Source organism: Pseudophryne corroboree, chromosome 8 (assembly GCF_028390025.1).
Source record: "Pseudophryne corroboree isolate aPseCor3 chromosome 8, aPseCor3.hap2, whole genome shotgun sequence".
Classification (NCBI taxonomy): domain Eukaryota; kingdom Metazoa; phylum Chordata; class Amphibia; order Anura; family Myobatrachidae; genus Pseudophryne; species Pseudophryne corroboree.
The window spans coordinates 73,254,721-73,277,824 of NC_086451.1; the positions used below are offsets into that span (position 1 = coordinate 73,254,721).

Sequence of the window (23,104 nt, forward strand, 5' to 3'; positions counted from 1 at the left end):
GTACCCCTGAAATATTACCTGGAGGATCCAGGGGTCTACTTGCGAGTGAGCCCACTGCGCACTGAAATTCACTGAGAACGGGCCCCCACCGTGCCTGAACTTGTAAAGCCCTAGCGTCATACTGAGGGCTTGGCAGCGGCGGAAAAGGGTTTCTGTTCCTGGGAACTGGCTGATCTCTGCAGCCATTTTCCTCTCCCTCTGTCACGAGCAGAAAAGAGGAACCCTTTTGTCCGCTTGCCAACCAGGACTGCGCCTGATAATACGGCGTCTTATTTTGAGAGGCGACCTAGGGTACATCCCCTTTTTTAAGGCAATACTTCCAAATGCCGTTTGGAATCCCTGACCACTTTACTGGTAGAATACAAAGCACTTATATTTGATGCCAGTCGGCAAATATTCCGCTGTGCATCATGCATATATAGAAAAGCATCTTTTAATTGCTCTATAGGCAAATAATATACTGTCCTTATCTAGGATATCAATATTTCCAGTCAGGGAATCCGACCACGCCACCCAGCACTGCACATCCAGGCTGAGGCGATTGCTGGTCGCAGTATAACACCAGTATGTGTGTAAATACATTTTAGGATACCCTCCTGCTTTTTATCAGCAGGATCCTTAAGGGCGGCCATCTCAAGAGAGGGTAGAGCCCTTGTTCTTACAATCGTGTGAGCGCCTTATCCCCTGTAGGGGGTGTTTCCCAACGCACCCTAACCTCTGGCGGGAAAAGGTATACTGCCAATAACTTTTTAGAATTATCAATTGTTATCGGAGGAAAACCCACGCATCATCACACACCTCATTTTATTTTTCAGATTCAGGAAAACTATAGGAAGTTTTTCCTCACCAAACATAATACCCCTTTTTTGGTGGTATTCATATTATCAGAAAAGTGTAAACATTTTCCATTGCCTCAATCATGCAATGTGTGGCCCTATTGGAAATCACGGTTGTCTCTTCACGTCGACACAGGAGCCAGTATCCGTGTCGGCGTCTGTATCTGAGGTAACGGGCGCTTTAGAGCCCCTGTATGAGACATCTGGACATGCACAAGCTGAGTAGCCGGCTGTCTCATGTCAACCACTGTCTTTTATACAAAGCTGACACTGTCACGCAATTTCAACAGTACATCCACTCAGGTGTCGACCCCCTAGGGGGTGACAACACTATTACAGACACTCTACTCCGTCTCCACATCATTTTTCTCCTCATACATGTCGACACAAAAGTACCGACACACAGCACACACACAGGGAATGCTCTGATAGAGGACAGGACCCACTAGCCCTTTGGGGAGACAGAGGGAGAGTTTGCCAGCACACACCAGAGCGCTATATATATACAGGGATAACCTTATATAAGTGTTTTTCCCTTTATAGCTGCTGTATTGTTTATACTGCGCCTAATTTGTGCCCCCCTCTCTTTTTTAACCCCTTTCTGTAGTGTAGTGACTGCAGGGGAGAGCCAGGGAGCTTCCCTCCAACTGAGCTGTGAGGGAAAATGGCGCCAGTGTGCTGAGGAGATAGGCTCCGCCCCTTTCTCTGCGTCCTTATCATCCGTTTTTCTATATGTTTTGGCAGGGGTTAAATGCATCCATATAGCCCAGGAGTTATATGTGATGCATTTATTTTAGCCATATAAGGTTTTATCGATTTATTGCGTCTCAGGGCGCTGCCCCCCCAGCGCCCTGCACCCTCAGTGACCGGAGTGTGAAGTGTGCTGAGAGCAATGGCGCACAGCTGCGGTGCTGTGCGCTACCTTATCTGAAGACAGGATCGTCTTCTGCCGCCGATTTCACCGGACCTCTTCGCTCTTCTGGCTCTGTAAGGGGGCCGGCGGCGCGGCTCCGGGACCCATCCAGGCTGAACCTGTGATCGTCCCTCTGGAGCTAATGTCCAGTAGCCTAAGAAACCCGATCCACTCTGCACGCAGGCGAGTCCGTTTCTTCTCCCCTTAGTCCCACGATGCAGTGAGCCTGTTGCCAGCAGGTCTCACTGAAAATAATAAACCTAAACTAAAACTTTCACAAAGAGCTCAGGAGAGCCCCTAGTGTGCACCCTTCTCGTCGGGCACAGAAATCTAACTGAGGCTTGGAGGAGGGTCATAGGGGGAGGAGCCAGTGCACACCAGCTAGTCCTAAAGCTTTCTTTAGATGTGCCCAGTCTCCTGCGGAGCCGCTATTCCCCATGGTCCTTACGGAGTTCCCAGCATCCACTAGGACGTCAGAGAAAAATGCATAGAAAACTATAGAGTAACGTGTTTACATGCCTTCAGTATCAATTTATTAGGGGGGTAATTCCAAGTTGATCGCAGCAGGATTTTTGATAGCAATTGGGCAAAACCATGTGCACTGCAGGGGAGGCAGCTATAACATGTGCAGAAAGAGTTAGATTTGGGTGGGTTATTTTATTTCTGTGCAGGGTAAATACTGGCTGCTTTATTTTTACACTGCAAATTAGATTGCAGACTGAACACACCCCACCCAAATCTAACTCTCTCTGCACATGTTATATCTTCCTCCCCTGCAGTGCACATGGTTTTGCCCAATTGCTAACAAAAATCCTGCTGCGATCAACTTGGAATTACCCCCTATGTTGTTAGCAAAAAGAAGACTATGGGGGGTATTCAACTGATGTCGGATCCTTTCTGATGGAAAGGATCCGACATTTAAGTATTCAATTCGCGGCCAAATTAGACAGGATTTGGCCGTTCTCGACAATGTCAACCCAAATTTTTTTAAAGTCGGAAACAGGGCTAAAACCTGTCGGATTTGGCCGCGAATACGACAAAACACGTGGATCGGCGGCCGCCCATCAACATGTTTTCTGACAAGAATTGCCGACCTGTTGTAAAAATGGCATCCCAACTGAATAGGTCGGAACAGTATCCGACCTAAAAAAGTCAGAAACTGCCGTCTTTCCGACAAGATGGCAGTTCCAACTTCAATTGAATACCCCCCTGTATGGAACCAGTATAAATGGAAAAGCAACCCATTTTGGGGGTCCATAGGTTGGAATCCCCTGTGATAACAGGCCTCAGAAACACCGACTGGCTCAGAGAATCCTGTGTTGGTGACATGCCTGCATTCAGTCAATAGAAACAGGGAGCACTTGAGGCTAGGCCTGGCAGGTTATGTTGCCGATTGATCTCTTGCCTGCAACTGGGTCAGCACATTATGCAGTCAGTGTGATACCAGGATGACAGCGGTTTGTTATGGACTCATTACACGTGTTGCAGTCTCCTGTGGCTGCTGGAGGCAATAGCATCATAAGGAGGCCAGGTGTCACATTTTTTTCCAACTTATCATGTGATGACATGGAACGAGACAACAGAAAACACCTAAGGGGCAAAGAGATGTAGGAAGGAAACTAGCAGAAGGGGTGGACGAGGAATTCTGTTTTCTAGATCTGCGCTGTACATTATTTAACGATACATACAGCTACTGCAGTCAGCTGATCCATCTGTCTGTACCCATAATACAGGCTTCTTCCACTGCCTGAAATCACACCCATTGCAAAGGTGTTTAATGATAATAATATCCAACAATCTATTCAATGTATAACAGAAGGCCTGCAACTACACAGAAACACCATTCTATGAAAGTCCCCTCTGAAATAACGGATACAGCAAACATGAAAGCTCTCCATGTTTTCCATCGATGCAGTGAAGCCTTTCCCATGCACCCACGGCCCTCCGGGACCAGCCATCTACGTCACTGGTTTGCTGGCTCCTCCGAAATCCAGCTGAGTGCTGAGAGTGAATCTGCCTCTTTGTAAATTTATGCTTGGCAGAATAAATGTGATATAATTGTACGTAAACAAAACGTTTGTTATTTTCTCCTCAAATCCATGTGACAGAAGCACTTGGAACAGATACATGTAAATAAGGGTGGAAGACAGGGTGAATTTAACATTAACCATACGCTTACTATGCAGACCTAGGCATACAACGTTGGGCCTAATTCAGATCCGACCGCTGGTTTTGCCCATTTGTTAGTAAATGGGCAAAACCATGGGAGTGATTCAGACCTGATTGCTGCTGTGCGTTTTTCACACAACGGGCGATCTGGTCCAAACTGCGTATGCGTATGCACCGCAAAGCGCAGGCGCGTCGCACAGGTAGAAAGCGGATCACCGCTCAGCGAGGAGTCTGTGCGACTGATCCGTTCACACGGGCGATCGCAAGGAGATTGACAGGAAGAAGGCATTTGTGGGTGTCAACTGACCGTTTTCAGGGAGTGTCTGAAAAAACGCAGGCGCGGCCATGCGTTTGCAGGGAGCGTTCCTGACGTCAATTCCGGTCCCGGACAGGCTGATGTGATCGCAGTGGCTGAGTAAGTCCTGGGCTGCGCAGAGACTGCACAAGATCTGTTTGTACAGCTCTGCTACATATGCGTTCGCACACTTGCACAGCTAAAATACACTCCCCTTGTAGGCAGCGACTATATGATCGCAGCAGTGCAAAAATCACTTCCTAGCGATCAGATCTGAATCCCCCCCCCCATGTGCACTGCAGGGGGGGCAGATATAACATGTGCAGAGAGAGTTAAGGGGAGTACACACGGAGCAACATTCACTTAATTTCTAAGAAATCTGACTAGATTGCTTAGAAATTAAGAATACATCGTTCCGTGTGTAGGGGTGCCGGCGACAGTGATGCGCGGGTCCACGTGTCGCTATCGCCGGTGCTAGATTGCAGGTGCAGGCATAACCTAGCAGGTCGCTCATTTCACCGTTGGGTGAAATGAGCGCCCCCCCCCGTGTCCACCCCCCTCGCTCAGCACACATCGCGCTGTGCTGAGCGGTTCACTCAGCACATATCTCCCTCCACATCTCCCCTTCTGTACGGCCCTTAAGATTTGGGTGGGGTGTGTTCAAACGGAAATCTAAACTGCAGTGTAAAAACACAGTAGCCAGTATTTACCCTGCACAGAAACAAAATAACCCACCCAAATCTAACTCTCTCTGCACATGTTATATCTGCCCCCCTGCAGTGTACATGGTTTTAACAAATTTGCTGCTGCAATCAGATCTGAATTAGGCCCTGTGCCCCAAGATTCTGCCGCCGTAACATCCTGAATGGTGCATTTTATATATATATATATATATATATATATATATATATATATATATATATATAATGCACCAATCTATAACTATATACAGGTTGAGTATCCCATATCCAAATATTCAGAAATACGGAATATTCCGAAATACAGACTTTTTTAATTGAGCGTGAGATAGTGAAACCTTTGTTTTTTGATGGCTCAATGTACACAAACTTTGTTTAATACACAAAGTTATAAAAAATATTGTATTAAATGACCTTCAGGCTGTGTGTATAAGGTGTATATGAAACATAAATGCATTCTGTGCTTAGACTTAGGTCCCATCGTCATGATATCTCATTATGGTATGCAATTATTCCAAAATACGGAAAAATCCGATATACAAAATACCTCTGGTCCCAAGCATTTTGGATAAGGGATACTCAACCTGTATGTATGTATGTATATATATATATATATATATATATATATATACACACACACATACATACACACACACACACCCACTATTAACCTGCAGAAGACATGACAGCAGTTTAGTAGTGGTAGAACAGGACAGAAGTATGCAGCAAAATTGTTTGGGAAGATAAAGAGTTATCTGGCTATATAAGTGACAGGCCTATAAATCAATGCAAGAAACAGTAACTGTACAGAGTCACATTCCAGGTCATGTTCTCCAGCACATCGCACAGCTAGCTTCTAAACTTGCATGTCAGATTCCACAGTGAAGCGCATGTCACGTAAGATACTGATGTGCTGCCATGTCTGAATGAGAGAATGCATGTGAGGCTAGAGTTTGTGCGAGTGCAAAAGAGAGTACAAAAAGCGAGCCAGCAAGTAAGCAAGCGGGAGAGGAAGCAAAAACAAGCTTGGTACTTACAGGTCAGATTGCACAGGGAAGCATTCATCCAAGTTAAACCGATGTGCTGCCTTGTCTGAATGAGATTGCATGTGGCACCACAGACCGTGAGAGCATGAAAGCGACAAACATGAGCCAGTTAGAGAGCATGCGGGAAAGTGAGCAAGAATGTATGAGCGAGCTACTAACTTGCAGGTTAGATTCTACAGGGCGCACATTAAAGATATACTGATATGCTGCCGTGTCTGAATGAGAGATTGCATGTGGCACTGGAGACAGTGAGAGCACAACAGTCAAAGCGAGCCAGCAAACAAGCGTGCCGTTATGTGAGCGAGAATGCAAGACATGAAGGGCAGTTTCCACCGGGAAGCGCGCATCTAAGTTACACTGATGTGCTGCCGTGTCTAATGAGAGAATGCATTAGAGGCTAGAGACTGTGCGGGTACAAAAGAGTACAAAAATTGAGCCATCAAGTAAGCGAGCGGGAGAGCAAGCGAGATGTAACAGCTAGCTACTAACTTACAGGTCAGATTGCACAGGGAAGCGCATGCCTAAGTAATATGTCAGATATTGACACTCTGCTATGTCTGAATGAGAGGGATGCCAAAGCATGGGAGGAGGACAGCAAGCTGTGCTCGCCATGCTGCGGGCTCGGCAGAGGTGCATGGGCACCCATAGAGGGGGAATGACATACCTCGCCTATATACCTGTGGCGGTATGGTGCCCCTTGTCGGGATCCCTGCGTTGGTATAGTGACAGCCGGGATCCCGACGAGCGGTATGCTGACCGCATACCCACCAGACAGCTAGCATGAAGGAATGGTATTTATATATGAAATCACATTCTTACATGTGGTCAAAATTGTCTTTACACCCAAAGGCACTGGTCCAAAGTGTAACTTATGACTGGTTCTCATGGACGTTCTGGGGTCCCTAAAGTTGCTTTTTTGTTCACCATCTCAGGATCAGGGCTGATATGACAACGTGTACAAACATTGATAAGAATCAATAATATAAATGAATACACTCTGAGGATGGGTGTAGTATGGTATGCCGGCGGTCGGGCTCCCGGCGACCAGCATACCGGCGCCGGGAGCCCGACTGCTGGCATACCGACAGTGTGGCGAGCACAAATGAGCCCCTTGCGGGCTCACTGCGCTCGCCACACTGCAGGCACGGTGGCGCACTACGCGCACCACGCTATTTTATTCTCCCTCCAGGGAGGTCGTGGACCCCCACGAGGGAGAATAAGTGTCGGTATGCTGGCTGTCGGGATCCCGGCGCCGGTATACTGTGCGCCGGGATCCCGCCAGCCGGCATACTGAAGACCACCCCCGAGGATAAAGGGCGTCATTCAGGTTCTATTGTGCCTGCGATGCGATCACATTTTGCAGATTTTCGGACTAGTGCGCACGCACAGGGCTCTTTCTGCACGGGCTGGAAAATGCAATCGCATCTAAGTGATGCGAACACCTCTGCCTGATTGACAGGCAGAGGCGTTCTCGGGGCAGTGATGCAGCGTTGTGGGGGTGTGGCATAAAAAATGCAGGCGTGTCTGGGTCGTTTTTGAGGCGACTACATTACGTTATGCGCGGCCGCTGCAAAGGGAAACATGGCAGAGCTGCGCCTGCCTGCCTTCGCAGCCAGGGGTCGACATTAGTTGCTGCCATCGCAAGGGAACGCAGCGCTGGGCGGCACTTAGCATGCAATCATATGCAGTTGTAATTTTGCTAAATTAGCAAAACTGCAACTGAAGCAGAATAAGGTCCACAGGGCGGGTTTCCTATTCATAGTCTACTATATTGCCTTTAAAATAGGAATTATATCATAATGTCTCTGTTTCATATCTTGTGCTTGTACCAAATACAACTGAGAATTCAGTTAAAGAAAAAAAAAACATTATAAAGAAAAATATAAAAAAGACAAAACTTCTTTCCCAATACAGATATGCATAAGACTGGGCTTCAGTAAACCGAGACTCATTTGCTACAAGGACACCACAAGTCCCAGCATGCCATACCAGTGACAGCTGATATGGCATCCTGAAGCTAGCAGTGCTACAACAGACTACAACAGATGATAAGTAAAATAAGTTATACTTCTGCTTATACGTGTGTTGTCACCCTAACCCCAACAAACGAGGCAGAGAGGAACCCTTAGGTCAGGACACAAATGAAAAGTCTGTGGCATGTACCAAGTGTGTGTAGCAATTTATCCCAAGCCTTCCGCAGGTATAGAATTAAGTAATGAGCGTAAAGGGCAGGTTGGGACCAGCAGGCTCCAGCCTCACCTATACAAACACAGGTAGAGCTCGCCCTTGTGTGCACGTGTGTGTCTTTTACCTACAGGGTGCCGCGTCATGGAATCCTCCACAAGCCTGCATGCAGCATTTCACCCAGTTATAAGAAAGGGGTGAATGGGGTTCCAATCTCATGCAGAGAATGAAAACAGATATGTTTGCATTCTATACATAAATGACTACAATAATTGTGAAGATCTACAGCCATGATCTGTCACTTACAGTGTCTGGATATAGGTGGTCATTCCGAGTTGATCGCTAGCTGCATTTGTTCGCAGCACAGCGATCAGGCTAAAAAACGGCAGTTCTGCGCATGCGACGCAATGCGCACGTGCGACGTACGGGCACAACGAACAATGCAGTTTTGCACAGGGTCTAGCGATGCATTTCAGTCGCACTGGTTGCCGCAGTGATTGACATGAAGAGGGCGTTTCTGGGTGGCAACTGACCATTTTCAGGGAGTGTTAGGAAAAACGCAGGCGTGCCAGGGAAAACGCATGCGTGGCTGGGCGAACGCTGGGCGGGTGTGCGACATCAAATCCGGAACTGAATAGTCTGAAGTGATCGCAAGCGCTGAGTAGGTTTTGAGCTACTCTGAAACAACACAAATTTTTTTTGCAGGCGCTCTGCGATAAAACCGTTCGCACTTCTGCTAAGCTAAAATACACTCCCAGTGGGCGGCGGCAAAGCGTTTGAACGGCTGCTAAAAACTGCTAGCGAACAATCAACTCGGAATGACCCCCATAGTACAGTAGTTGATTAGCACAACCCTCATATCAGAGGTGGTAGAGGCTAAAGGGCCCTACACACTGCCCGATTTTAGCGACCAACGATATTATCGATGGTCAGGTTTTTTTGCCTGGCCCATATTGATGACCAATTTGGACGAAATGACAGTACATACATCTATATCGTCCAAAGTGACTTGCATGTATAAACGAGGATAGATCAACGATGAACGGTCGCGGGGCCACACATCGTTCATCATTGATGTATACACACTGACCGATATGAATGGTTTATCGTTCATTTTTGACCGATATCGTTCATATCGATCATCGTTATCGCCAAGTGTGTGGGGCCCTTTAGACAGTAGAGCAATTGAAACATGCTTGGGATAAACGTAAAGATATCCTCACAGAGAACTACGGATCAAATAGGGTTGAGCTTACCAAATGGTTAAAAAAAAAGAAAAAAAGAAGGAGGACAGACTAAATGGGCCAAGTGGTTCTTATCTGCCGTCAAATTCTACAGTCTGTGTCTATGTCTTCTGGTTCAAAGTTATTACAATCAAAGAGAAACAATCATTTAATTACTTACAATCACTTAAAGGGCTACATAATGTGTTCCATGTAGATTACAGCTTAGTTAATCAGGCCTATTTTGATCTGTAAATTGCACACAGAAGTAGACCAGTCTGCGTATGCTGGGAGTATACAGGCCAGGTACTCAGGGTCTGCGACCCGGGCACCGACACTATGTCTGGGCAGTGTGCGCAGTATTTGCTGTCATTATAAATTGCACCTACCTGCTAGACAAGCTGACAAAGTCCCCACCGTCCAGCAACCTGACCTTACAGAACAGGACCCCATTCACAAACGGGACGGCCGTCAGCTCCTCCAGGGTGAAGATGGTCTGGAACTTAAATTTCTTCTTCTTGGTCAGGAAAGCCATGAGTGACCCCCAATATGGAAATGTATCAAAGCGTTAAGAGAAAGCAGATGGGATGTAAAGGGTCAGGGGGATGGGGGGTGGAACTGGATGGAATTCTCTCCCTTGTTTCAAGGAAAGTCAAATCTCTGAGCTTCAAGTCTTTTTATCGCCCGTCAACTTCTATGTATCTGTGGTTGGGGTGCCCGGCCCTCCCTCGGGAATGGATGCCCCAAGAATTTACTGATGAGAGGAATAATCTTTGGAGCATCTCCAGGTGTAGGAGGAGTGGACCCACAAGCTCCAAACCAGCAGAGGTGGGGTCCCTGAACTCCTCGTCTCCCTTTGCGTGGAGAAGGCTTCTTCCTGGCAATCACAGCAGGCAGAGGGTACAAAGTCTGTGTGTGGCGTTCTTATCTCCGGGCAGGCAGGAGCTGCAGAACATGTACTCTGATAGGCAGGAAAGCTCTCTGCTTCTTCCTCCTGTGGCTGTGGTGGCTCAGTCAGTGAGCAGCAGGAACCTAAACTCAGCACTGGGCTGCTAAAGACTCCTCCTCTACCGGCTCTGTGGGAGGTGGAGGGGGAAGAGAGGCAGCTTCTCACTCAGTACCCAGCACCCTTCTCATAGGCACTTCATCACCATCATCATCTCCGCCAGCACTGCAACAAAACAAACACATCACTGTCTGAGAGAGAGAAACGTCAGCCCTGTGCCCAGATCTAGTGCCGCTCTGTACAGCCTACGTTACAGCTAGCAGAATAGCAACCCATAAGCCACACTGATCTGTGTGACTGCTGCAAGTACCCAACACCTAATGTATGGCTCTAATACTGTTGATGGACTACAAGCACCAGCATGCATCTATGCTGGTATTTGTAGTTCCACAGCATTTGGGAATGCAGCCTGCAACTGATGTGTAGGGAACACTCCTTGTATTAACCCTCGCAGCACCTAGACAGCTATTAAACCTTTCCTGCACCCAAAACAAAAAAAAGGGCCTTTCATTAACACCTGGCCTCATTCTGCACACGATGCCATCCCTGGTTCTAGTCTTAGAACTTCTGCGACCTCGCGCAATCCCCGGTCCCCACTGTTTTATTGTTCCCCTTTCTTTTCACATTTCAGGAACCACACAGGTAACACAATAGGAGCCACTTACGCTTTCCCTAACCCACTGCTGTAACTGGTCCGTCAGTGCTAACCTCACTGCCGATCAAAGCTGCCAGACCAATACAGACAAGTCTGGGCTGTAACAGACCCCGAGCATGGCTGATTACAAAGGGCTGCACTCATTACAAGAATTGGGTCCCAGTCCCATAACATAAAGAAAATATCTGTGAATCAAAGGGATCTGGGAGACTACTGGCTCTTAGGAACGGGTGCGGTATGGAAGGTAGATAGTAACTAGGTTGACAGTGTCTAGGTCGACCATTATTGGTCGATAGTAACTAGGTCGACAGGGTCCCTAGGTCGACAGGTCACAAGGTCGACATGGTTTTTTTTGTGTAGTTTTCTTCGTAGAGTGACCGGGAACCCCAATTAGTGCACCGTGTCCCCTAGCATGGCGAGCGAAAGGTGCCTCGCTGAGCTACCGCTTCGTTCAATACAGGTTACCGTTCCAATCGTAGTCCACGTGGACTGTTAAGTATGAAAAGGTTAAAAAAAAGAAAAAAAAATCGTGAAAAAAACTCATGTCGACCTTTTGACCTGTCGACCTAGAACATGTCGACCTAGAGACCCTGTCGACCTAGTTACTGTCGACCAATAGTGGTCGACCTAGATAGTGTCGACCTAGTTACTGGATCCCCTTAGGAACAGCATGCTGGGGGACAGAATAACATCAGTAAAAGCTCCTTTGTTTGACCAGTTGGTAATAATAACAAAATATTATTATTATTATTATTATTATTATTAATAATAATAATAATAATAATAATAATATTTAACGAAAACAAAGGCCCAGATTTATCAAGCCGTGGAGAGTGATAAACTGCAAGGTGATAAAGTACCAACCAATCAGTTCCCAATGGTCATTTTTCAAACACAGCCTGTGACATGACAGTTGGAAGCTGATTGGCTGATACTTTATCACCTTTATCACTCTCCAAGGCTTGATAAATCTGGGCCTATGTTTTTGTTACTTTTCCCAGACTATTCTAAAACTTTTCCAGACATAACGGAGTTGTATTAAACATAGATATGGTGAGACACAAAAGGTGGCATTTGGGAGATTGGGAGGGGGGGATGGGTGGGTGATATTCAATTGTGCTTATTTATCACGCTTGTCGCACCCAGAGTGGTCGGGTTTAGCCACGTAAAGCAGCTAAACCCAACCAAAAGTAATGGTTGCAATGTGAAAAGTCCCGCTTTCAGCGCACAAAGGCGTCACTTCTCGCTAATTTCAACTCACCATCCCCGGGGAATGGGGGGCAGCTGAAATGCAGCAGCTGATCACGCCCAAGCAGACCAGCAACTGAATAGCTCTGTTGGACGCCATCTACTGTCGAGAAAACAATTGCATCTTGCTCATTATGTTACTTTTTAGGTTTGTTTTTAATAACTTTAATAAACTTTTCTGGGGGGAGGAAAACAACAACTTTTTACGTTATATAATATTCTATGATGACTTTTATTGGTTAAAGGAAACATAAAACTACCTGGAGCAATATACACCAAATTTGGTACACATATAACTTACAATCTGAAAAAAAATACTGTGGGGGTAAGACACCCCTAGCACCCCTAGGGGTGGTAAGGGGGTCACATGTAAAAATCCACAGTGTTCGGGGTCGCGGAGATGAATAGTGACACTCCCGATGCCGTTTAAGTCCAAGTTCAGCCCCCATCAACATAGGGGGTGAGAAGGGGTGAAAAATAAAATGTCTAAAATGACTGATTCTTATGTTCCTTAGACTGTTTGTTAACATACAGGCTTTGTATCTTCACGTTACTTCTTTTAGGGGTTGAGTAGTGAACTTAAACTTGAAGATGGGTGCAATGAAAATAGTCTTATTGCGTTAAGAATTCCACGGGGGCGAAGCCGCAGGCAAAAAGCTAGTATTCTATCTCCTATATATTTGTCTAAATCTGTGACTCTGTGCCCGTAACGCTGGGTGGAGTCACAGCGGTGGGCGGAGTCAGCAAGTCTCTGCTCCTGCTGCCTGTCCATCTCTCTCTCTCCCCTCCCCCCATCCATCAGCAGCTCTGATTCCCCGGCCGCGGCGCCGGCCCAACAACAACGGGTGATGCCGCCCCCGGCATACACATTAGGAAGGACGGGTGGCGCAGGAGAAGGCTCTCATAGCCCTCCCTGCGCCGTGTACACAGACCCGCCGCCTCCTCCGCACAAATCCCGCTGTCAGCTCTCCTGCTGTGACAGGAGGCGAGTGCTGCAGTGACGTCATCTCCTGCAGCACTCTCCTCCTGTCACACAGCCGGCACACACTCTCCAGTCTCCGGGGGCTGCCAGCATCTACAGACAAGCTGGAAACACCCCCGGAGCGAGAGAGAACAGACCCGCGAGGCCACGCCCCTTTCACAGCAGACCACGCCCCCTTTTCGGCCGCGAGGGGGGGGGAGAAATGTGTGTAACAGTAATGCTGAAATGCTGACCCAATGACGCCTCTGGACACTGTACTGTTTACCAGCCTGCAGCAGCCGCCCACAGCCCCAACGGTGAGTCCCTCCGGCCATCCTACCCACTGTTTCTATGTCTGCTCGCCACTTTACACAAGTCTCCTCTTCTGGTGCCCTCCCCCTCCACTACTTTCCCCCCTCTCTTCATCAGCTTCCTCACTGGGGACCCTCCCTGCCGACCCGCGTCTCTATATCCCCTCCCTACCACCCCGCGTCTCTCTATCCCCTCCCTACCACCCCGCGTCTCTCTATCCCCTCCCTACCGTCCCGCGTCTCTATATCCTCTATCCCCTCCCTACCGCCTCGCGTCTCTCTATCCCCTCCCTACCGCCCCGCGTCTCTCTATCCCCTCCCAGCCGCCCCGCGTCTCTATATCCCCTCCCAGCCGCCCCGCGTCTCTCTATCCCCTCCCTACCGCCCCGCGTCTCTATATCCCCTCCCAGCCGCCCCGCGTCTCTATATCCCCTCCCTACCGCCCCGCCTCTCTATCCCCTCCTCCCTATGCCTCTGTATCCCCTCCCTACCGCCCGCGTCTCAGTATCCCCTCCCTACCGCTCTGCGTCTCTGTATCACCTCCCTACCGCCCCGTGTCTCTGTATCCCCTCCTACCGCCCCGCGTCTCTGTATCCCCTCCCTACCGCCCCGCGTCTCTCTATCCCCTCCCAGCCGCCCCGCCTCTCTGTATCCCCTCCCTACCGCCCCGCGTCTCTCTATCCCCTCCCTGCCGACCCGCGTCTCTCTATCCCCTCCATACCGCCCCGCGTCTTTCTATCCCCTCCCTACCGCCCCGCGTCTCTATATATCCCCTCCCTACCGCCCTGCGTCTCTCTATCCCCTCCCTGCCGCCCTGCGTCTCTCTATCCCCTCCCTACCGCCCCCCTTCTATCTATCCCCTCCCTACCGGCCCGCGTCTCTCTATCCCCTCTATCCACTCATACAAATATTGAACCGCAGCAAGGCGTGCAGGGGTTAAGGGGGCGTAGCCCCTTTCGACGGTGTGAAGAGCGCCCGTAGGGCGCGATGAAGCACCTAGTATCTATATATTCTATATATCTATATATAAGGAAAATTACTGGATCTTTTAGAATAATAAATTGTATTATAATGTTTTCATCACTGACCGGTTTCCCTTATTTACAGAGTACTTAAAGGCCTGCCTATTTCCCTATAGTCTATACCTATAGCAGATAGGGTCCTCTCACCGCTCTGTCTGTTATTACCCAGTCTTGTTTTATTACCATTTTGATCCCAAATGTACAGTGCTGGCACTGTATAAGTAACGGTTACTAATAACAATGTAATACACAGAACAAAGCTTACAGGGAACAGCGGAGGTGATTCAGAGGTGGACGCAGTTGCAGCTGCTACTTAATGTTAATGGCATGGCCAACGGACATCTTATTGAGACGTCCACTGACAGCTGCAAAAATCCGCCAATGTGCGTAGAACTGCGGCAGACCACCGGCTGCACCATCAGACATTGCACCTACCTATGGCGGACGCAGGATGTCCCTGGGACCATGGCCGCCCGCATCAGTGGAACTGTGTCTTTAGATTGAGTTACTGACACCAACACGCACACCGTCTGTTAGCCGCTCCCTGCTACCCGCCCCACCCCCAATAAAAACGCCCAGTGCAATTGCATAGATCTCCATAGTGACCATGCATGAGCAGTGAGTCTCGAACACATTGGCAGAGAGAAAACATTGCACGCCTGCACCCAACTCAGAATCACCCCCAGGGTCTTTATTTTACTGGACATTTCACTACAAATAAACCGTTTTGAAGGAAACTTGCTTGCCAATTGTCAAAGTCAGAAAAATGTCTCTATGCACGTTGCCATATTTGCACCGCACACTGGTCCGCGCTGCGCATGCGTACGCTCTCCCGTGAAGGCGCATACCCGCGATAGCGTGCACTCGCAGGCGCGGTATGCGTATTTACGGTAGAGTTTATGTAGTCGTAGCGTGCGACTCATTCGTTACAAATGTTCACAATTAATGTAGTTTGTAGATCATGGTCACCTTGATAGATTCTGAAAGTTTGGTTAAAATAGAAGGTCCCTGTTTAAAGGAATCCCTCTTTGTATTGTACGAAGGGTCTGACAGGAATCATACAGCAGTGTTTGGTACCCATCGGAAGAGTATTTAATTAGTAATATTCCGGTGTTGGTTTGGAGCGTATTAATCGCTCGTGCGAATAGTTATGGACATAAGAAGTTTATGTCCATTTCTATTATTTACACATACTCAGGTATGCGGCGGGAAACCCAGTTTCCCACCCACCTGAGCTGTTGGAAATCGTCACAGCCCACCTGTATGAATCACCCTATGACCTTTTGTTATGATGCAGGGCCGAATTCCTTCGGCCAATGGACAATGGGATTGTAGGACCATGAGATTGCATTGTGTGTGGGGCATAAATAGGCAGGCCGACCATATCCAACTCGCACTCTCTCTCATCAACGGTTATCTGCTGATAGCCGGGAGCTGGATATCGAGGCGCAGGCGATCATACCCTTTGTGCGTAAGTTTCTCTCCGTAATCATTGTCTTTCTGTGAGCCAATTTCTCTCATCTCTCCCCGTCTCTCTCTCTCTCTCTCCTCTTTTCTCTTATATCTCTCATAGTATTATAGTATTGTATTGTATTGCATTTAGGTCAGTGTAGTATTGTCTTTTTGTATTTATTGTTTAGTTCTGTGGTTAGGAAGTCTCTGTTATATTGTAGTGTATCATTTGTACTGTTATCCCCTTTTTACAAGTATATTAGATATAATACAGTTAATAGGCTTTGGACCCTAAACCAGTATCTGTGTATTTTCTATAGTATTAAGTGTTCACTTGAGCGTCGGTGACGCTCAAGCAGCCTTGTAGTTAGTCAGGTTACACAAGGTTGCACTTACACCCTGTACTCACATTAAGGTATTCTGTGTATTTCTTTGGTATAAGGTTTATACATAAAGGTATAGCGCTGTGAGCGTCTGCATCGCTGGTGACCTCCTCGTGGTCTCGAGCGTACGCTACGCTACCGCGAATCATTACTCTAGTGATAACCAATAACGTGTCCTGTGATCACTGGGCCGTGAGCGAACGTGACGCTTGAGCGTCTCGCTTACTGCTGAGCGATCGTTACGCAAATAGCGTACCATTACGGTACTTCTTAAGTAAACAGCGTACAGTGTTCTTAGACTTCATAAAGGGTTATAATTACGACAAAAGGAATTTAGCATCGTCAATTGGGGGCTCATCCGATCCTTCTCATATCTGCACTAGGTAGATCAGCAGACATTATCCCTCCAGCAAAGGGTGGGAGGTTGTCTCGCAGTGCTGACGGGATAAGCGTCTGCTTCGCTTAGATAAAGAGTGCTGAAGGAATCCGGGAACCGGAAGTAAGAACAAAACGCTTGTGTCTTTTAAAACTGTTTTATTTCTCTTCTGTCTTGCGTATACACGCACGCATACATTTATCTGCATTTCTTTTTTTTCAATTTCGTATATCACTATTCCTGTTTGCCAATTTTTATAGTTGATAGAAAGTGCTAAAAGAGATTTGCTGTTATTTCATAGTAGAGGTAATAGTTAAAGTATAGAACAACACACGATTTGTCTGAGATACAAGGCAGTCAGTGTGGATTGCGGTAGATGATCAGGGATCATTTACATTGATAAAAGTATATATTGTGTTACGGTGGATCTTTGCATTGCGTACACGTGTCGCTAACAAAGACTAGCGTACGCAATCCAAAGGCAGACGCACGCAGCGTTCACTACGCAACGTAGCGTCCGGTTACGCCCACGTAGCTCAAGTCACGAAAAGTTGAATTAGCGCAAAGCGATAATTAGCGCAAAGCGATAAGTAACGCACAGCGGTAGATAACGCGAAGCGGTAAATAACGCAAATCTATTTTTGGAAAAATCTGAAAATTTAGTTTAACAGATCCTGCTCCTAATTGGTAACACTGTTGGACTGAAGACAATTTCTGCGCAGAAATAGATATAGAAACAGAGTGTACATGTGTTGAGTGAGTGTGGTTTTGTATACATAACTTTATACAACTTTAAGGTGGAACCAAAAGGAAAGCCGGGTACTCGTCAAGGGACATACGTGTAAGTGACATATACGGTGGCTAGGGAGGCATCCCTGGTTAAATAATATTTGAGCATTAGAGTATAGCGGACCATAAGGTAACAAGACCAGGAGGTCATAAGGTAACAAGACCAGGAGGTCGTAAGGTAAAAGGTCCGCTATAAAAGTCCAGTGGCACAACCCCTGGGGGCGTTGGTGCAGAACCCATATAGGCCATACAAGCTCTTGCTGAAGGAATCGCGGCCGGAAACATCGATTCCATTGATCTTTCAGTACATAACAAGTAGTGCTTGTGTACTGAACGATTGGACCACACGTAATTGTGTGCAGTAGTTAGTAATCTGACCTAATACCATTAGAGTAAAGTGGTCACAAACGCTATTTGTACATTCTGACGTGATTTGTGTAATTTTTTATTTTTGGAAGGGAAGTTCGCTGGTCACTCAGGAACTATCTAACAACCCCAACTTTACTGGAAAGAGTAAGTGTCCTGCGGGTAACCCTCATATGTTCCAGTAAACTGAAGGTTCCATAGGGGCCCTGTATCAAGTACGCCAGCACCACGTCGGTGTGATCAGGTCGTATTGGTCGAGGTGGGCGAGTGAGTGGGGTACTCGGTAAACCGCCACCGCCGGCCTACTGTGGAGTAATTTGGTTGTCTGAAAAGGCTTGCTGAAAACCTTGATACAGAGATCCAAGGAGGACTAAGCAACACCTGCAGACTATGGGGGCCAGTTGCTCAGGTAGGGGGCAATCAACCCTGGTTCAGGTTGATTCTGTGAACCGACCAGTTGGGTCGGCACGATATGTAATGTGTGAAAAATATGGAAGTCACACCGAATCTTTATGTGATGAATGGGAGAGAATGACTGTACAAGACAGGGACAAATTCCCAAGAATAGGTAGCTTTAGTCCAGAAGTGTTACAAAATTTAAGGAGGAGGATATGTCTCGTAAAATCAGCAAAGAGACGAATTCAGCATCATGATTATTTACAGTTATGGCACCAGGAAGGTGAGATACAGAGAGGTTTGGCTCTGGCGGCAGGATCTGGGGCAGTCAGGAAGCTGATAGCCACAGCTCCTCCTCCACCATACATTGCAGGAGAGAAGTTGATTACGGAGAGAAACGCACTGGGTTATAAAACAAAAACTCTTAGTAACCTTGTAAATGTTAATGATGTTAACCAAATAACTCATGCAAGTATTAACCCGTGCAAGATGTACCCTGTTTTGAACCTTCCTCAGGAGTGTGATCAAGAAGACGATTCAGCAACAATTTCAGCTCTCTCTCTTGCAGCCACCATAGCAGAGACCACAGTAGGCACAGCGACACCCACGAGATTAGTGAAAGCCCCTAGCGGAGGGATAGGTGAGGTCGTGTCAACGGGTAAGTACGGCACCATGCACTACACTGAAACAATTGTACCACAACAAGCTGTAGAATCTACACAGGAAGAGGCTGTTAGAATTGCTCCTGTAAGGGTAATAGCAGTTCCCAATGGAAAAACAGATGTGTCTGGAGCCACTCCCATAAGGAACATTGCCATGTACACTCCATTTTCCAGAATGGAATTAAGAACAATAGTGTCCGAATTTCCTGACCCCAGGAAGGATTTAGTTGCTAGCCAAAAATACATCAGGGATCTAGGTAACACTGTAGAACCCAACAACAAGGATTGGCAGATACTGCTAAGAGCTTGTTTACCTTCCAATGTTGACGCAACTCAATTTTTAGCTGACTGTGCATTGGATAAAGATGTACCGCTTACAGACGTGTACAACAAGGATAATGTAAAAAGGATAAATTTACAGCTAAAGGAGTATTTCCCAGCCGTTGTTAAATGGAATAAAATATTTTCCATTAAGCAAAAGGAGTCCGAAACGGCAACAGAATATTTTCACCGGGCACTATTAGAAATGGCAAAGTACACTGGTATAGAAGACATTAAGACCAACCCAAACCATCGAGAAGTAGCAGTATCTGTACTGATGGATGGTTTGAAAGAAACATTAAAAGCTAGGGTACAGACCACGCAACCATGCTGGCGAGGTCTGTCAGTGTCCACATTGAGAGAGGCTGCTATTGATCACGACAGAAATATCACTAGGCACAGGGAGTCGCAAAGTGATAAGTTGATGTCAGTAAGTATACAGGCGCTGACCACAAGGCAGCCTGCGTATGTACCACCGAATCCTGTGGGTAAGGCAAGTGTAATAACATGTTTTTCTTGTAACAGACCGGGACACTTTGCACGAGAATGTAGAACAAAGAATGTACAAAGATCTTTTCAACCCCCTAGACAACAACACAACACACGACATTGGGAGCAGGGTCCACAGAGGCGGAGTTTTGAGCCACATACAGGGGAAACAAAAAGATACCCCCCGAACAGAGATTGGCATGCCTCTGGTAGTTCCCAGCTAACTCCCTCACAAGTAGTTGCTGCCAGCGGGATTCAGGGAGGTCAGCATACCCAATAGGGGTGTGGCCATACCTGTAATCTGCAGCCAGTTAAGTTGATTGCCAGCCTTGGAAGTGAACCAGAGATTGCAATCAATGTAGCTGGAAAAACTTTAAACTTTCTTGTAGACACAGGGGCGGCCAAGTCAGTGATAAATTCGACAGTGGGCATGAGAACCACTGGTAGGACAATTCCAGCCATGGGAGTAACAGGAGTAGTCCAGCACTACCCTGTTAGCAAACCAGCCGAGATTACAATAGGGCCTTTGCATACCAAGCATTCCTTTTTGCTGGCTGCATCGGCACCAACTAATCTCCTGGGAAGAGACTTACTATGTAAAATGGGTTGCGTCATTTATTGTACTCCTGAAGGTGTATTCTTGGACATCCCTGAGAATCACGCTCAGGAAGTACGAGACATGTTAGACTCCCCATCAAAATTAATGTCACATTCCATTATGACAAATAGGAATCCATCCCAAGTAGAAGAGATGACATCTCAGATACCAGAGTCACTTTGGACAAAAGATGGACAGGACACTGGATTAATGGCAAATGTAGCTCCAGTAGTTGTACAAGTAAAAGATGGTAGGATAGCTCCAAAAATCCCACAGTATCCTCTGAAGCCAGAGGTGGAGTTAGGAGTTTTTCCCGTAATAGAGCGCTTGCTACAACAGGGCATTCTAGTAAGAACGTCCAGCACAGCAAATAGTCCCATCTTCCCTGTTAAAAAGAGTGGGGGGAGGGGTTACAGGCTAGTGCAAGATCTAAGGGGGATTAACAAAATAGTTGAGAGTCAGTTCCCCGTAGTGCCTAATCCAGCTGTCATCCTAATGCAAATTCCTCCCACTGCCAAATTTTTCACTGTTATTGACCTCTGCTCCGCATTCTTTTCGGTACCTCTGCACCCTGACAGCCAATATTTGTTTGCATTCACATACAGAGGAGTCCAATACACGTGGACTCGGTTACCCCAAGGTTTCATAGATAGTCCAAGTATATTTTCCCAGGCTTTGCATGATTGTCTACAGTCTTTCCAACCGGAGAGTGGATCAGTGTTGATACAGTACTTGGATGATCTACTACTGTGTTCTGATTCATTGGAAGCTTCTCTGAAAGATACGAAACAGCTCCTGTTTCATCTTTCAGACACAGGTCACAAGGTTTCCAAAGACAAGTTGCAATTATGCCAAGCTAAGGTAAAATATTTGGGACACTGTCTAACACAAGGACTGAGACACCTGACCGCTGATAGAATCCAAGCCATTAGAGACATGACACTGCCACAAACCCAGCAACAGATCAGGACGTTTCTAGGAATGTGTGGGTATTGCCGTAATTGGATCCCAGGGTTTTCCATATTGGCGCTACCTTTGCAGGAAATGGTCTCTTCAAACAAACCTGATCGGATTTCGCATACAGACGAATCTGAAACAGCATTTGAGAGACTCAAGCAATGCCTAACGCAGGCACCAGCACTAGGTATGCCAGACTATGGGAAACCCTTTGAACTATACGGAACAGAAAGTGCTGGGTGCGCAGCAGGTGTACTAACACAAAAACACGGTGATGCCAGCAGGCCAGTTGCATATTACAGCGCTCAGCTAGATACGGTAGCGCGATCCCTCCCCACATGCTTGCGTAGCGTTGCGGCGATAGCATTGCTAGTGACAAAAAGCGAAGATGTCGTGCTAGGCCACAACCTCACAATCCATACACCGCATGCGGTATCTGCCTTATTGAATTCTGCCCAAACCAGACACGTCTCATCAGCAAGGTTTACGAGATGGGAATTGGCATTAATGGCCCCAGTAAACATCACCATAAGGAGATGCAGCGCATTAAACCCTGCAACATTTCTCCCAGGTGTGCCTGGTCAGGCACAAAGGGTGGGAGGTGAGAGTGATGGGGAAGGAGGATTTAATGCAAAGGAAGATACACATGATTGTATGGAATATTTGACCCAAAATTTTACCGCAAGGCCTGACATCAGTGACAATCCACTGGAAGATGCAGAACTCACGTTCTACACGGACGGTAGTTGTCATAGACAGTCAGACTCGGGAGACTTGTGTACTGGATACGCAGTCGTAGATGACCAAGACACCATAGAAGCGGAACCGCTAGGCCCACCTCACTCAGCCCAGGTTGCTGAACTGGTCGCCCTAACCAGAGCATGTGAATTGGCTAAGGGTAAGTCTGCCAATATCTACACCGATTCCAGATACGCGTTCGGGGTAGTCCATGATTTCGGAGCCCTATGGCGGCTCAGAAATTTCATGACGGCAGCTGGCACACCGATAGCGCATGCAGCTCATATAAAAAGGCTTCTAACAGCGATACAGGAACCCGACAGAGTGGCTGTTATCAAATGTAAAGCACATACATATAGCCAAGACCCAGTATCCCTTGGTAACAGCCGAGCAGACGAAGCCGCAAAGCTTGCAGCTGCTACCCCCATACAGACAGACACCACACAACTGATGGTATTTAATACCATCAACACACAGAAGTTGTGTGAGATGCAGAATTTGTGTTCCACACAGGAAAGAGCAGTCTGGAAGGCAAAGGGATATGGCCAGGAGTCCTCAGGGCTCTGGACGGATGGACATGGTAAACCGGTGGCCCCCAGGGCATACCTTCCATGTCTGGCTGAAGCAGCTCACGGGCTGACTCATCTAGGCAAGGAGGGGATGTGCAAATTGGTAAGAGCATACTGGTGCGCCCCAGGATTCTCCTCTCATGCGGGTAAAAGAGCAATGTCATGCCTTACCTGTCTGAGAAAGAATATTGGAAAAGCAATACCTACAGAACCATCCCATATCCCACCTGCCGGCGGCCCTTTCCAGGTAATACAAATTGACTTCATTCAATTACCCCCATGTCGAAATTTGAAATATGTACTTGTCTGTATAGATGTTTTCTCGAATTGGGTCGAAGCATTTCCAGCAGCTACAAATACTGCCATGTTTACAGCTAAGAAAATTGTGCAGGAATTTGTATGTAGATATGGTATCCCTAGAATCATCGAAAGTGATAGGGG

General features: G+C 47.2%; 1 protein-coding gene across 3 annotated transcripts in view; it reads right to left on the reverse strand.

Annotated features, from left to right (window-relative positions):
* EEIG1 (estrogen-induced osteoclastogenesis regulator 1) overlaps nt 1–23,104 on the reverse strand; it is a 124,100-nt gene that overhangs the window by 49,904 nt on the left and 51,092 nt on the right. For all 3 annotated transcript variants that reach the window (XM_063936664.1, XM_063936665.1, XM_063936666.1), the window contains exon 2: nt 9,754–10,535. In XM_063936664.1, coding sequence (XP_063792734.1) covers nt 9,754–9,899 — 146 coding nt within the window. In that variant the 5' untranslated portion in view covers nt 9,900–10,535. The remainder of the gene's footprint in view (nt 1–9,753; nt 10,536–23,104) is intronic.